This window comes from Rhinoderma darwinii, chromosome 3 (genome assembly GCF_050947455.1).
Source record: "Rhinoderma darwinii isolate aRhiDar2 chromosome 3, aRhiDar2.hap1, whole genome shotgun sequence".
Lineage (NCBI taxonomy): Eukaryota > Metazoa > Chordata > Amphibia > Anura > Rhinodermatidae > Rhinoderma > Rhinoderma darwinii.
Genome location: NC_134689.1, coordinates 15635885 through 15651425, shown reverse-complemented (window position 1 = coordinate 15651425; position 15541 = coordinate 15635885). Strand labels below are relative to the sequence as shown.

Below are 15541 nucleotides of genomic sequence, written 5' to 3'. Positions count from 1 at the left end.
TATCCGATACATTTATTTCAGGAAAAAGCCGAACAGACACGAAGCGGCTGAGTGCTCACACGAGCACTTCAGCAGATTCGTTTGAGCGATTGGTGGGGGTATCAGTGGTCGGACCCCCACCAATCAAAACTTCATGTTAGAAGTTTTTTAAACGTTTAGCTACACTTTAACAATCATTTTGTCTCCACAGTTCCTATGCAGATTAATGTATCTCCATGGTAACAGACTACAAACAAAAATACTGTGTAGTCTGATCCTGTGGTCATGTGCTAAGCTTGCCATACTCCAAATGCTCGATGGCTGTCTCCCCTGACCTCCCCATAAACATGCACACTTGATTCAGTCAAGTGTGCATGTACCGTATATATCGGCGTACAAGACGACTTTTTACACCCTTAAAAAAATGTCAAAAGTGTGGGGTCGTCTTATATGCCGGATATTGTCTACATTAGGGATGCACGTTGCAGCCGCACAGCTCAGTATAGTGACACATGAATGTATGGGAGCGCGGCTGCGGCTGTGTAATTCAGCCACAGCCCCGCTCCTGAGTCATGATAAGTTCGCGGGGTCAGGATCATGCAATGCGGCCAGCGCTGCACTAATGAGCGGCGGCACTGGAGACAGAACATGGCGGGCGCGCTACAAAACACCCCCATGTTCTGTCTTCAGTGCCTGAACTGCCGCTCATTAGTGCAGCGCCGGCCGCATTACCTCATGCTGACTGCGCGCGCACTTCCTGTCAGGAGCGGGGCAATGGCTGTATTCAGTGGCGGATTATCATATGGGCGATTCGGGCGGCCGCCCGGGGCCCGAGGCTCCCAGGGGGCCCATGGCAGCCCGAACCGCACATCATCTGGCAAAGGTACCTATTCAGCGCGCTAGCGCTGCTAACTAACGAAGATGAGGAGGGGAGGAGCAGGGAATTGGCCGGGAAAGGGGTAGGACACGCCTCCCTAAAAAGTGCTGGCCGCCGCCATTGAGTAACAGAACAGCGACGGACGGCTGTTCTGTTACTCCGAATCTGCAAGACAAGAGCCGGGCGGTCGGTCACCGGCGCTGAGGTCAGTACAGCAGGCTTATCCTCCTGCCCAACTGGTTCCCGACCGCTGGCTGTATTTTTACGGCCAGCGGTCAGGGACGGGTCCTTAAAACCCGAGCCATAGACTTTCTACGGCTCGGGTTTTAACTTGCTGCCCGCGCGATCGGGCAGCTGAATGTCGGGTCTCCGGCTGTCAGTGACTGCCGGGGACCCTGAGGAGAAGACAGAAGCAGCTTTCGATGCTTCTGTCTTCTCCGATGTCTTCTTACACAGCGTTCAATGAACGCTGTGTATAGGAATAGAGACAGCAGCAGCGGCGCTGTCTCTATTCCTCCCGGTGATCATGTGACTGGTCACATGATCGCCGGGTGCCGTTAGTGGCAGGCTGCTGCTGGGTCTAACTAGACCCAGCACAGCCCTATTAGTGACAATCGTCACTATGAGAGGGCTGATTTCCCCTGTAACTGGGGCTGTTGTACAGCTCCAGTTACAGTGGAAAAACATGGTGTAAAAGAAAGAAAAAAAAAAAAAAAGTTCCAAAAAGGTATTTTTTGACCTTTGAGGAACAGACCACAGTGATAAAAAAATAATAAAGTGCAAAAAAAAAAATTAAATAATAAATACACATAAAATACCCACCCCCAATAAAAAACGTCGTCCCCCCCGCCAATCATTGCTGTAACGCTAGCGCTGACCCAATTACCCTAATATAGACATGTAATATATTAACATTTACGGTAAACAATGACGATTACAAATAAAAGGTCTATTTTAGGGTAAAACTATGTTATTACCAAAAAAAAATAGCTGAAACATAAAAAAGCTTATTTTTTTTACTATTATTTTCAAACTTTATGAATAAAAATTGTAAAATAGCAAAAAAAGGTGTGTATAAAAACGATAAAAAACGAAACCTGCATTGTCTACGGAAAAAACGTCGCAAAAATCACGTCGTTTTTATTTATTTTTTATAAAAATGTGTGTTTGGTGCAACTTTGTAATTACATTTTATTAAAAAATATTTTTACTTTTTGAGATACAGCTGCTTTGTATCCTGTATCCGTCAGGTCAGCAGGACTGACAGGATCAGTGACACGCAGGATCCAGCTCAAATCTATCACATCTAAGATTATAATTTAGCGCAGGGCCCGTTTCACTGATCCCGTCAGTCCTGCTGACCTGACGGATACAGGATACAAAGCAGCTGTATCTCAAAAAGTAAAAATATTTTTTAATAAAACGTAATCACAAAGTTGCACCAAACACACATTTTTATAAAAAATAAATAAAAACGACGTGATTTTTGCGACGTTTTTTCCGTAGACAATGCAGGTTTCGTTTTTTATCGTTTTTATACACACCTTTTTTGCTATTTTACAATTTTTATTCATAAAGTTTGAAAATAATAGTAAACAAATAAGCTTTTTTACGTTTCAGCTATTTTTTTTGGTAATAACATAGTTTTACCCTAAAATAGACCTTTTATTTGTAATCGTCATTGTTTACCGTAAATTGTAATATATTACATGTCTATATTAGGGTAATTGGGTAATATATATATATATATATATATATATATATATATATATATATATTTATATATAAAATTATGATATAAAGTTTTTAAATGTGTACATAACCTTGTGGCACTATATACAAGGGGGAGCGCTGTGTGCCACTATATACAAGGGGGAGCGCTGTGTGCCACTATATACAAGGGGGAGCGCTGTGTGCCACTATATACAAGGGGGAGCGCTGTGTGCCACTATATACAAGGGGGAGCGCTGTGTGGCACTATATACAAGGGGAGCGCTGTGTGGCACTATATACAAGGGGAAGCGCTGTGTGGCACTATATACAAGGGGAGCGCTGTGTGCCACTATATACAAGGGGGAGCGCTGTGTGGCACTATATACAAGGGGAGCGCTGTGTGCCACTATATACAAGGGGGGGCTGTGTAGTGCTATCCACAGTGGTATGTGTGTGGCGCTCTTTATAGGGGGGGCTTTTTGGTGCTATTTACAAGAGGGGGAGGGCTGTGTGGCGCTCTCTACAGGGGGCTGTATGGCACTATCTATATGGGGCTGTGTGTAACGCTCTCTACGGGGAGGATGTGTGATATATAGAGGGGGCTGTGTATGGCGATATCTATGGGGGTGTGTAATATCTACAGGGGCTGTGTGTGGCACTATATACAGGGAGCTGTGTGTGGCACTATGTACAGGGGGCTGTGTGTATGTGGTGTTTTACAGTGTGTGGTATTATATTCAGGCGCGCAGTGTTTGGTGCTATTATATTTAGGGGTACGGTATGTGGCACCATGATAACTTTATTTTCGTTTATAGGTGTGGAAATGTTGGAAAAGTGAGGAGATGTCTGAGTGGCAAATTCTGCAGAAATGAGTCATGGCCGGGAGAAGTCGTCATGAGCGCTGGACCGGATGGAGAAGAAAAGAGGAAAAAAACTACTAGAATCTTAGACGTCGTCACCTGTGAGTCACTAGATTTATAGAGAATCTGTCACCTCTCCTGACATGTTTATTATATGTATTGTATTTCACAAAAAGTCTTTCTGCAGTCCAGGACTGATAGACAATTCCCCTTGTCAGGAGGTTGTGTCCCTGCACAGTGTGATACTCTCAGTATGTAGGGACACAGCCCTGTGACAAGGGAAATCGTAACACTGTTAATGCTTGCCCAAAAAAGTAGTGTCAAAAATAGTTACGGCGCGGCAGGGCGGCGGTGAGGAAGGGGGGCCCAAGTTTGGGTAACAGCCCAGGGCCCATGGTCTACTTAATCCGCCACTGGCTGTATTACACAGCCGCAGCCCCGCGCTATAACGGCGGAGATCAGAGAAACCTCTCATCTCCGCCGTTATTCCCCTGAATGCTGCGATCACAGCTGACTGCAGCATTCAGGGGAAAGTGAGAAGGGGGGATGCCCCTGGATCGCGTCACAGGGAATTCCTGTGACGCGATCGAGGGCCATACCATATATGGGCAGACAGCCCAGGGTCTATTGACGGACCCCAGGGCTGTCTTACCATATTTCATGTTGTTAGGACATACCCAAGTATGTCCTAACAACTGCCTGTGTATTATCCGTCCACAGGTTAATGTACTGGCACATATCTGATATATGTCAGTACATTAAAGTTTAAAAATAAAGTAAAAACAAAGTATTGTTAAATTTTAAAAAAAATACACCTTCACCTTTTTTACAATAAACATTAAAATAAAAAAATGAAATAAACACGGCTTTCATTCACTTATTAATGTGAGGCACGAGGTGCGATGAATTTACCCTCCATGTTCCTCACATTAATAGTAATTAACCCCATCATGTACCTCGCACATTAACCCAATATGACTGAGAAACATGATGGGATTAATTACTATTAATGTGAGGCGCGTTCAAAATTCATCACACGTCGCGCCTCACATCAGAAAACGGAAGAATTTTTTTTTTATTACTGTTGGCAAAAGTATCGAAATTGGTATCGAAATCGCAATACTAAACGAAGTATCGGTATCGAAGTCCAAATTCTGGTATCGTGACATCCCTAGTCTACATATTGTCTACACACAGGTTGTGTGTTACCTTGTGAGCCTGCAGTCCGGTACACAGGCTCCCGGGATGCACGGAATCCGCCACGGATCTGAGGGAAGCCGGTATTAGCCGCCAGGGAACATCTCTGTAAGATGCTCTGGCCCGCCCTTTCCTCTCATTCCCTGCCTCTCAGATCTCGCGCGATGAAGCAGCCTATCTGCGCATGCGCGAGTTCAAAGAGACAGAGAGTCCTGGGTCCTGCCGCCGATGGCCATAGTGAAGCGCTCCTGCACGAAATGGTGAGTATATCTTAAATTCTATATTTTAAGGGTAAAAGTTGGGGGTCGTCTTATACGCCCAGTCGTCTTATACGCCGACATATACGGGTATATTAAATAGGGAAGAGGGAGGCAAGCAGCTGCCAGAAACCTCTTGCAGCGGCCTATTTCCCCATGGGACAAAGAATTGGGTGTGTTAAAATCAAATATGTCTGATCCTTGTTTGCCCCAACATCACAATTGAAATCATTAGAATCAGTAAACAATAATCAAATGTGGCTGAGCGGACTAACTCCCTTTCATCTGTTTCCTATTTCTTACCACCTATACCTGAGCAAAAACTAGGGAACAGATGGAAGAGAGTATGACTGCAGAATGGACTACACAGTATTTGTTTGTAGTCTGTTACCATGGAGATACATAAAACTGCATAGGAGCTGTATACACCAAACAGTAGGATATTTTAAACAGGACTATTTGCAAAGTTTCTTAATTTTCCTTATTTTAGATGCAATGGAGCAATAAAAACATTGGTGGCAAAGATGGACATAGCCCGTTTATATTTGTTTGGTAATATGTCATTAGAGGAATCTAGACTGTGTCTGGATTAAAGTGAACTGCTGAGCTGCAATACCTGACACTGCCCATAGTAGCGCTGTTTATAAATTTAAAGCAGATGTTCCATCCTCTTTACAGCAGGTGAGAGATGCTTTACAGTAGAGCCAATTGATTCTAGAACTGGGCAATAACATCACCAGTCGTCTTCAGAAAACCGCCTCTGCTCTGGGTCATCTGTTTCACAATGCTTTATTTATTACCTGAGGTAGTACAATAGCTTCAATTCTGACTTTAATTCTCTGTGAAATAGTTATTCTGAAGTAATGGCAAATCAGCCTAACTGAAGACGGTAAATCAAGATGCTTTTTTGGGTCCAATCTGCAGCGTAACCTTCTTAGACACATATGTAAGTGTCCCTTTAAGACGTGGTGTCCGAACATTCTGTCCCCCACATCATATTACTGAGGGGATCTATCTAGCCAAAGATGTAACTTGAAGCTCTTGCAAAATCTGTAACAGGGCTCCATGTGCCATTTATAATGCTGGTTTGTTCTTATGTAGTAGAGGGGCTTTTGGTCCCCCCCCCCCGGCACTAGGTGCAACTGCTACAATGGCACCCCTATAGATTGTCCCTGTATCTAGCTATACAATTCTAGAAGGGAAAAATACCAGCCCCACAAATTATTACACACATTACGCCAACTGTCCACTAGAGGTCCTCAGCACTACTGGTATACATTGCCCCGCCTCCCTGATCTCTGATGGTCACAAATCCTTAAAAATATAATCTTTTAATGGGATACAAAAACAGATAACTCACCAGGAGGACAGTGTGCATGGCAGCCTTCCACACATTTAAGGGGGCAACTTGTGGGTTCAGGATGCTGGCAGGTCACTGGACAAGCTGGTGCACAACTGTTGTATCTCCATTCACACACATACTCCAGCTCCTTCACATTCTTCTCTTCACAACTTTGTGCTGTATTTAGAAGATACATATAAGTGTTAACAGTAAAAAAAATACCAGGCGTCATATACGTACTTCTGCATTCACATGATCCACCACTAGGGGCCTGATCTGTATATCCTTGTAAATGCCCTACTGACCTGAATAATAACTATATATATATATATATATATATATATATATATATATATATATATATATATATATATATATATATACAACTCCGAGCTTGGAAATCATATTATGTGACAATCTTTTTTTTTTACTTACGACAAAGGTGGGATGACCTCCATTGCATATGTATTCCTTCCTGAGCACATGCGTGAGCATATGCAGCTATAGAGTCACAGAAGCACGCACAGTCCCCAATGGACTCACAGATGCATGTATCATAAGTGCAAATATCATGGTAATGTGTTGGATCTACCTGTAGGGGAAAAAAAATCGTGCTTAAAATTGACTGTATTTAACTGACGCTCCTATGTCCTGGTATCTACCTACCAAATTACCATTTATGAAGTCATATAATATCATGTCATGCTGTATATAATGTCTATATACTTTATTCATTGTATAGTGAGGTAGCATTGCCTAGCATAATAACACCCTTGTACTATTAGGATGTTATCAGTGAAAATCTATCACAGGGGCCAAGGTGCAAATGGCACCTTGGCACCCATTATGACTGTCCTACTAATACCACCAATAAATCCCCAAAAAATAAATATCTCCAACATGTATTTTATGGGGAGAAAAAATCTCTTACCAATTTATGACAGTCTTTAAAAATGTCATCCCATAAAATATCACAGGCATTTTCCACGGCAGCTTGTTTCAGGGTATTGCCTTGACACAGGGGCATGTTTGTCATGGCGGTGATCTGCAACAAAGAGAAATGTTAATACTTTTTCAAAAATCAATATTTAAGGCAATGAGTAGACAAAAAATTACATCATTAAAGGGCGGCCTCATGAAGACTACCCCCGTTCACATATGGACTTCATAGAGGAGAGTAACTTGCTTCGGACCTCCCTCTATGAGCCAAAACAGACAGTGGCTGATCCCACTCTGGGGAACTCATTCATCTATAAAAATGGCCACCATGTAATAGTACCTTTAACAGGAGACAGACCGTCAGCGATCAGCTGATCGCCACAATGGCCGCATTCTGAAAGGGCTTGTCTATGATGAGACAACCCCATTAAATGATCAGGAAATGCCTGAGGTAGCGGAACATGGCACAGGGAATTTCTCTTTGGTGTTCTTAGAATTGTCATGCTCCGCCCCCTCAGCCCATGCGCTGTGCAACACACAGTCTATCACTTTGCTCAGGATGTATCTTGAAACAAAACAATCAGTTATAATTTTTATACAACTGGCGTCACTAAAACTAATATAGTCAAATCCTAAAAAAAATTTACAGCAACCTCATTCAGATATGAAAATAATCAAAATCACTCAGGTACATATTTTTGTCCAAAATAGGGCAGTATTATAATACTGAGTAAAGATATTACATTCACTTTGTGTGGCCATAGGAGGGTTTGAAAAGTGACAACCATTGTTAAGAGTTAGAAATTTGCTCAAATCAGTTGTCGCTTCCCTTCCCCCGTTGCTCTTGGCAGCAACTTGGATCTCAAGCGGAGTTATGGAAGGAGCAGATTTTTTGGTTAATTTATATTTGTTAGAATTTTTTAGATTGATGTAGTCTAAAAAAGTTGACTTATTGGGTGAAGTTTGCACATTTTTTTTTATGGAGGAAATTGAAATAATGTATGCATTAAAAAAATGTTCTACAGGTTTTCAGAATATTATGTGTTCTCACAAAGCCGAGTACAAAAAAAACCCTATAATTTAACTATAAAATACATTTAAAATCAACAAAAGGAAAGAAAATGATACGGTACTAATTTATAATTTGAATTTATTTAAATGTATTTATTTTTCATAATAAATTTGGTTTTTCTATTTAATTTTATTAAAGTATTTTTTTTAATTAGTTAAATTGTATTTAAAAATAATAGAAATTACCATAACATAAAATATTGAAGAAAAAAAACTTGAATTTTTTAAAAATTATTATTTTTTGATTAAAGCAAACCATATTTCTTGAAGAACTGCTGTAAAAAACGTTCTTTATACTCACCATTGCAACATCAGCACAAAAAGGCTTCACTTTCCAAGAATTGCCAAAGTTACTTGGGTTATTTTCCACCTGATTATTACTACTCATCAAATCGTTGTTTTCAATTCCATCAAAGTTTCCGCACAAACCACAAACTTTGTTCTGGGAGGAAAAAAAAAAAAGATTTTTAAATTGATTAAACCAACGTAAAATATTGATATATTTTCATGAATGTTATTTTATAATTACTGGAATTTTTATGGTTTTGAGAAATAGGAAATCTTTACATAAGCAACAGAAATATTTTTAAGGATAAGTAACAATTCTCTAAAAATATTTAAGTAGACTGTGTCGATACAGAACATTGTCTTTGTAAGGCGTTATGAGCCTAGTCATGCCAATGTCAGGTGCATCCACTCATATACTAGCATGATCATTTTTATATTGAGGCCACTAGGTGGAGCTACAATAATGTAGACTCCAATAGTACATCTCAGACGCCTTGCCACCATGCACCAGTTATATCTGTAGTTCAATGAAGATAAATTTTGTAATTTTTTTAAGAATATTTTTAAAAGAAAAAAAATCCTATTCATATTTCACCTAATTCACCAATTTTTTCAAACCATGTGAAAGATAGAACCATTAGTTGCGCTCAATTGTAATTTTTTTTTACAATTTTTTCGGTCTCCAGGAAGGTAAATGCCCCATAATTTTAAAGTGCCGGAAACTGGCACTAGTATGTAATGTGCCATTTCTGCCATCCACTGGAGAAAAAACATGCAGGTAATATAGGGAGAGGACAAGGGGTGGGGGAGGGGGAGCACCGCTTTGTTTAGTATGATGTCAAATTGAAAACAGACATAATAGATGGGGAATAATTATGTTTCTAGCAAGAAAAAGGAGAAAAGTCAACAGCAATAAATAAGAGCTTAGTCAGAAATGACAAGTATAGAGTGTTTCACAGGTCACGTCTGGTGCAAACATTGCAGCGTTCACCTGTCAATCACTGTAGCACATTGGCTGACACCAGAGGTTTAACACCTTAACAAAGAGTGCGGTGCGCTGAAGGAGAAACTCAAAATCCAACCAGGACAGAACACCTATATCACACCCTGATCACGCTTCAAATGATCTTATTCAGCCAAACAAGCCGTCCAAGATGGGATTTAAAAAAGAAAAAAAAATTTAGGCCAAATTGGGAAAAGTTCAAAAAAAAAGGGCAACATTGTTCTGTCCTTGTTCTATTCATTCAAGGTCATTTTTTAAGTCAATTTAAAAGGGAAATGTCACTTTTTTTCAACTTTTATTTGTACCCTATAGAGCTTAAAATCTAACTGTTTTGGAAAAGACATAAGAATTTTAGAAAAAGCCAGTCAAATTTTTTTCAAGTATTTTATACAGATCAGGTGACAGGAAGAATGTGAACAGGGGAAGAATATAATATGGGCAGTACCATTTTGAAATGGAACCGAAGGGCTTAAAAGGACTAAGTGAAGTATGTTAAAGGGGTTGTCTTTTTTAGACATCCTTTATCCAATTGCCATGTCAAGGTAAAGGTTAGTAATAGAGTGGCATTTCCACCTGTTCAGGATCCCCCCTTTATTAGCCAGTATAAAGAGCCACTTAAAAACATCTCCCCCTTCTCTGGAGGACCCAGTTGCCTAGTGGTCACTTCCCCTGTTGAGTTGAGCTCATCATCGGCATAACCCACCACAGTACAATGGTTGCTCAAAGTGAACAACCCCTTTAAAGCTAGACGTTTCTACTATACAGCTCCCAGGACCAGAGTGGTGTATACTGTGCCTGGCATCCATCTGAAAAGGACATATGGACGGAGCATTGTGAGCTGTTGTCTGTCCGTCAGTTTCTCTCTGCCAATCAAAATCAACAGTAATATTCTCAATGATTCTGATTGGCTTAGAGCAGCTGACACATAAAGCAACTTCAAATTGTCCTTTCTGGATGGATGCCGGACACAGTATGTTAAAGGAGTAGGTGATCCATTCGGCAGCCCCATAGAAGTGAATGGAGCGGTAGTCGAGCAAGCGATCGGACCCTCACCGATCAGATATTTATCACCTATCCTGTGGATAGCTAATAAATATTGATTATGGGAATACCATTAGGGTTATGTGGGGACCAAAAATTATTATCAGTGCAGTCAATGCAGTGTGTGAGTACACTCGCTAATATACATTCCGGTCCCGCGTCGCGCTGAGATTTCATAGATTTCTATAGCGCTGCCGGGGGACCGGAAGTCTAGTTGCACAGCCTACATTGATAACTATACTACTCTTTGTCGTGTGACTGGCCCCACTGTATTCTATGTACAAGCAGTAGCAGTACTCCAGCAAGTACATAGAGTACAGCGGGATCGGTCACGTGACTAAGAGTCATATCATCAAAGAAGACTGTGCAACTAGACTTCCGCTCCCCCGGCAGCGCTACAAAAATCTATGAAAATCTCAGAATCAGCGCGATGGGCGACCGGAATGTTTATTAGCGAGTATATCACATACTGCAGGGACTACACTGATAATAATTTTTGGTCCCCACATTACCCCTTTAACATCAGCTATTTTCTCAAGATGAAGAACACGGGCCGCCTCTATATAAGTCAATGGTAATTTTTACAAGTAAAAATAAACAATTACAGTAGAATTACCCTTAAGCTTCCTTTCAAGGTGACATAAATTCTCTTCCCCTTATCCCATGTAACGGATATTTCACTTCCAAGTGTCAAAATGAGATAGTTCCCAGACGACACTATGTCAAAGCCAATCTCGCTGTTCAGAGGTTTCCTAATATTGACCTAAAAAAATAAATATATGATAACTGTAAGACAAGCATTTTGGTTATAAGCAATTTCCACCTCGCTACTCTCTCTCCCATGAATCCCATTTTTGCCTAGTCAGTTTGTTACTATACAGTCATGAGCGCTAATCTTAGATCAGGTTCCCTAACCCGCGGCTCTCCAGTTGTTGCAAAAGTATAACTCCCATCCCGATAAGAGTTGTCGTTTTGCAACTGCTGGAGAGCCACAGATTAAGTTACATTGTCTTAGATGATACTCGAGGGCCTGTAGTTCTTTGGATGTTCTTCTGAGATGTTTTTTGGACTTCCTGAGTTGGAGTAATTTTGGTAGACCTGCCACTCCTGAGACGATTCATTACTGTTTCATGTCTTCTCCATTTGGCCATCACTGGGGATCAATGGTTTTGTATCTGAAATTTTTGGATAATTTTGATCATCTCTTCTTGTAGAAACTTCATGGTGACTACTCCATTCTTTTGGTAAGGTTCAATATACAGTGAAACCTCTTTGAGATGACCAGCCAACGTTGCGGCTGTTTTTGAGGAATGATCCTCTGAAGTTAGAGGGTCAATGTACTCAAAATGTAGAAGAATTACAAATTAATCACAGAAAAATCTGCTCTAGGAGGGGGGGGGGTCTTGTCAAAGAAGAAGCGTCTAGGTAGGTTTCACTGTGTAATGAGGCTTAGATTTAGCAGAAGACCATTATAAATTTGTAGGAAACATTAGGTTGCGATTATTGATGCTAAAGGTGATGCTACCAGTTATGTTCAACGATCAATCCAAGGACCCCCATGGATGTCAGTGCATCTTGTGAGAACTCCCGCAGATCACCAGCGATATTAGGCATGGACCATGGGCAAAGAGATCTTAAAAGGTTCATATCATGAAAAATAATTGCAGAAGTCACCACCCATAGTGCTGAGACAGCTAAAAAGGATCCTATAGAGGTGCTCAAGGGATTATACACAAAGTTCATACACTCTAACAAAAAAGTCTCAAAAAAGCAGGAAAACATCCAACACTCAGTATAAGATCCAATTATTTATTAACTTCTAAAAGCCAAAAGCTGAGTATGGAGAATAAGCCGGTGTTCGAGCCAATGACCATTTCAGGCACACCTGTGCACCACATTAAAGACCTTGACAGGTGTGAACAAGACTCCTAGCAGCCAGGACACATGCTTATTCTCTTTATTAACTGTATGAACACCAAATTCTCATTCAACACGTCTGATTTTGGTTGTTCATGAGGTCATTTATCACCATTTTTTACACAGGTGGGGCTGGGGCAGGACACTACATTGACCTACCACAAATGCAAAAAGACTGATCCATGTGGACATAGCATAAAGGGAACTTTTTCATTGGGACAACTTGAAGATGATGTTGAGGTCATGGATGAAACTGTGCCACTTAAAAGACTTAAATCTGAGACGTCCAGGGGGGATGAAAGGATTTAAATGACAAACTCTATGGCAGCTCTTCTAAGGAGTCTTCTACTGGCCCTCGAATAGGCACAGGTTCTCTATAAATTACTACTTGTAATACCATGCCTAACCACATGGTGTGCTGTTATAGGCGTTCTGTGCTTGAATATATAGTATTTTTCCCAATACTAGACAACACGACGCTTGCTTCATCTAAGTGTGTTATTAAACTAGCAGATTATTTGCACCAAAGGGGTATATTGCCCTCCTTACTGCCTACTGTACTGATTCCCCTGCTTCCCATCACATAGCCATATCTTAGTCACCACTACGGGGGAGCTCACTGTATAGAGATTTTTATAGCCCTGTACAGACCTGCTCATTTTCTAACTCAATTTCGCCATTTCTAAAGAGTATTGTGATCTTCTTGGAACATCTGTCTCCAGTGAATCCGCAACCAACATTTCCCACAAGGATACGAAAGGTTCCCGGACCATCACCACAGAAATCCTATAGGAGAATAGGAAACGTTTTATTATATCTGAATGGTATGATTACATATTGGAGTAATGCCATGTCTTAAGACTTACCTGAACTAATACATATTGGCAGTCTCCAGGGAAGTTGTAAATCATGCCGTCAAATGTGAAGTAATGAGACACTCCGATGACTGAGCAAGTGCCATCACAAACATTTTTTGTACATTCCCATGTTCTACCTCGACAGACGCTACAAAACAAATTTTGTTTCGACAGGTTGCATTTGACAGAAGTTGGAGCAATGAGATGATAGATAGATAGATAGATAGATAGATAGATAGATAGATAGATAGATAGATAGATAGATAGATAGATAGATAGATAGATAGATAGATAGATAGATAGATAGATAGATAGATAGATAGATAGATAGATAGATAGATATGAGATAGATAGATAGATATGAGATAGATAGATAGATAGATAGATAGATAGATAGATAGATAGATAGATAGATAGATAGATAGATAGATAGATAGATAGATAGATAGATATGAGATAGATAGATAGATATGAGATAGATAGATAGATAGATAGATAGATAGATAGATAGATAGATAGATAGATAGATAGATAGATAGATAGATAGATAGATAGATAGATAGATAGATAGATAGATAGATAGATAGATAGATATGAGATAGATAGATAGATAGATATGAGATAGATAGATAGATAGATAGATAGATAGATAGATAGATAGATAGATAGATAGATAGATAGATAGATAGATAGATAGATAGATAGATAGATAGATAGATAGATATGAGATAGATAGATAGATAGATATGAGATAGATAGATAGATAGATAGATAGATAGATAGATAGATAGATAGATAGATAGATAGATAGATAGATAGATAGATAGATAGATAGATAGATAGATAGATAGATATGAGATAGATAGATAGATAGATAGATAGATAGATAGATAGATAGATAGATAGATAGATAGATAGATAGATAGATAGATAGATAGATAGATAGATAGATAGATAGATAGATAGATAGATAGATAGATATGAGATAGATAGATAGATAGATAGATAGATAGATAGATAGATAGATAGATAGATAGATATGAGATAGATAGATATGAGATAGATAGATAGATAGATAGATAGATAGATAGATAGATAGATAGATAGATAGATAGATAGATAGATAGATAGATAGATAGATAGATAGATAGATAGATAGATAGATATGAGATAGATAAATAGATATGAGCTAAATAGATAGATAGATAGACAGACAGACAGACAGACAGACAGACAGACAGACAGACAGACAGATAGATAGATAGATAGATAGATAGATAGATAGATAGATAGATAGATAGATAGATAGATAGATAGATAGATAGATAGATAGATAGATATGAGATAGATAGATAGATAGATATGAGATAGATAGATAGATAGATAGATAGATAGATAGATAGATAGATAGATAGATAGATAGATAGATAGATAGATAGATAGATAGATAGATAGATAGATAGATAGATAGATAGATATGAGATAGATAAATAGATATGAGCTAAATAGATAGATAGACAGATAGATAGATAGATAGATAGATAGATAGATAGATAGATAGATAGATAGATAGATAGATAGATAGATAGATAGATAGATAGATAGATAGATAGATAGATAGATAGATAGATAGATATGAGAGAGATAGACAGACAGACAGACAGACAGACAGATAGATAGATAGATAGATAGATAGATAGATAGATAGATAGATAGATAGATAGATAGATAGATAGATAGATAGATAGATAGATAGATAGATAGATAGATAGATAATCATTACATTTAATTTTTATAAATCCAAAAATAAGACCAGCAAAACAACAGCTGCTGTGGTGACATCCATGTAAAACAATTTCTTTAATAGCTGACCCATAGTATACACACGTGCTTATAATGCTACAATTTATGGGGTACACGTAGTAAAATGCATTATTATTCCAGAGTGACCAATTTAGGACCATTATGAAACATAGCACGACTATCACTAAGTAATTTAGCATTTTCAAGCTATTTACTCCTGATACATTTCCAAATTAGCGGTTGATTTAATGTTATGGGATGATATGTTTACTCTTTATTATGGTGATTGGGACATCACCAGTTGTGTAGTCCGCACCCAAAACAGCAAAAACACAAACCAAATGTAAAAACACAAGAAGATTTGGAGTTGGAAAAAATCAGTCACAGCAGAGGAACT

The 15541-nt window shown here is 39.2% G+C and overlaps 1 protein-coding gene across 1 annotated transcript in view; it reads right to left on the bottom strand.

Moving 5' to 3' along the window:
• The window catches only part of VWF (von Willebrand factor), a 115082-nt gene that overhangs the window by 58985 nt on the left and 40556 nt on the right, over positions 1 to 15541 (bottom strand). Inside the window, exons 20-26 of the mRNA XM_075856019.1 lie at positions 13351 to 13489; positions 13136 to 13270; positions 11184 to 11330; positions 8537 to 8677; positions 7157 to 7270; positions 6661 to 6817; positions 6244 to 6402 (exon numbers count right to left, since the gene is read on the bottom strand). Coding sequence (XP_075712134.1) covers positions 6244 to 6402; positions 6661 to 6817; positions 7157 to 7270; positions 8537 to 8677; positions 11184 to 11330; positions 13136 to 13270; positions 13351 to 13489 — 992 coding nt within the window. The remainder of the gene's footprint in view (positions 1 to 6243; positions 6403 to 6660; positions 6818 to 7156; positions 7271 to 8536; positions 8678 to 11183; positions 11331 to 13135; positions 13271 to 13350; positions 13490 to 15541) is intronic.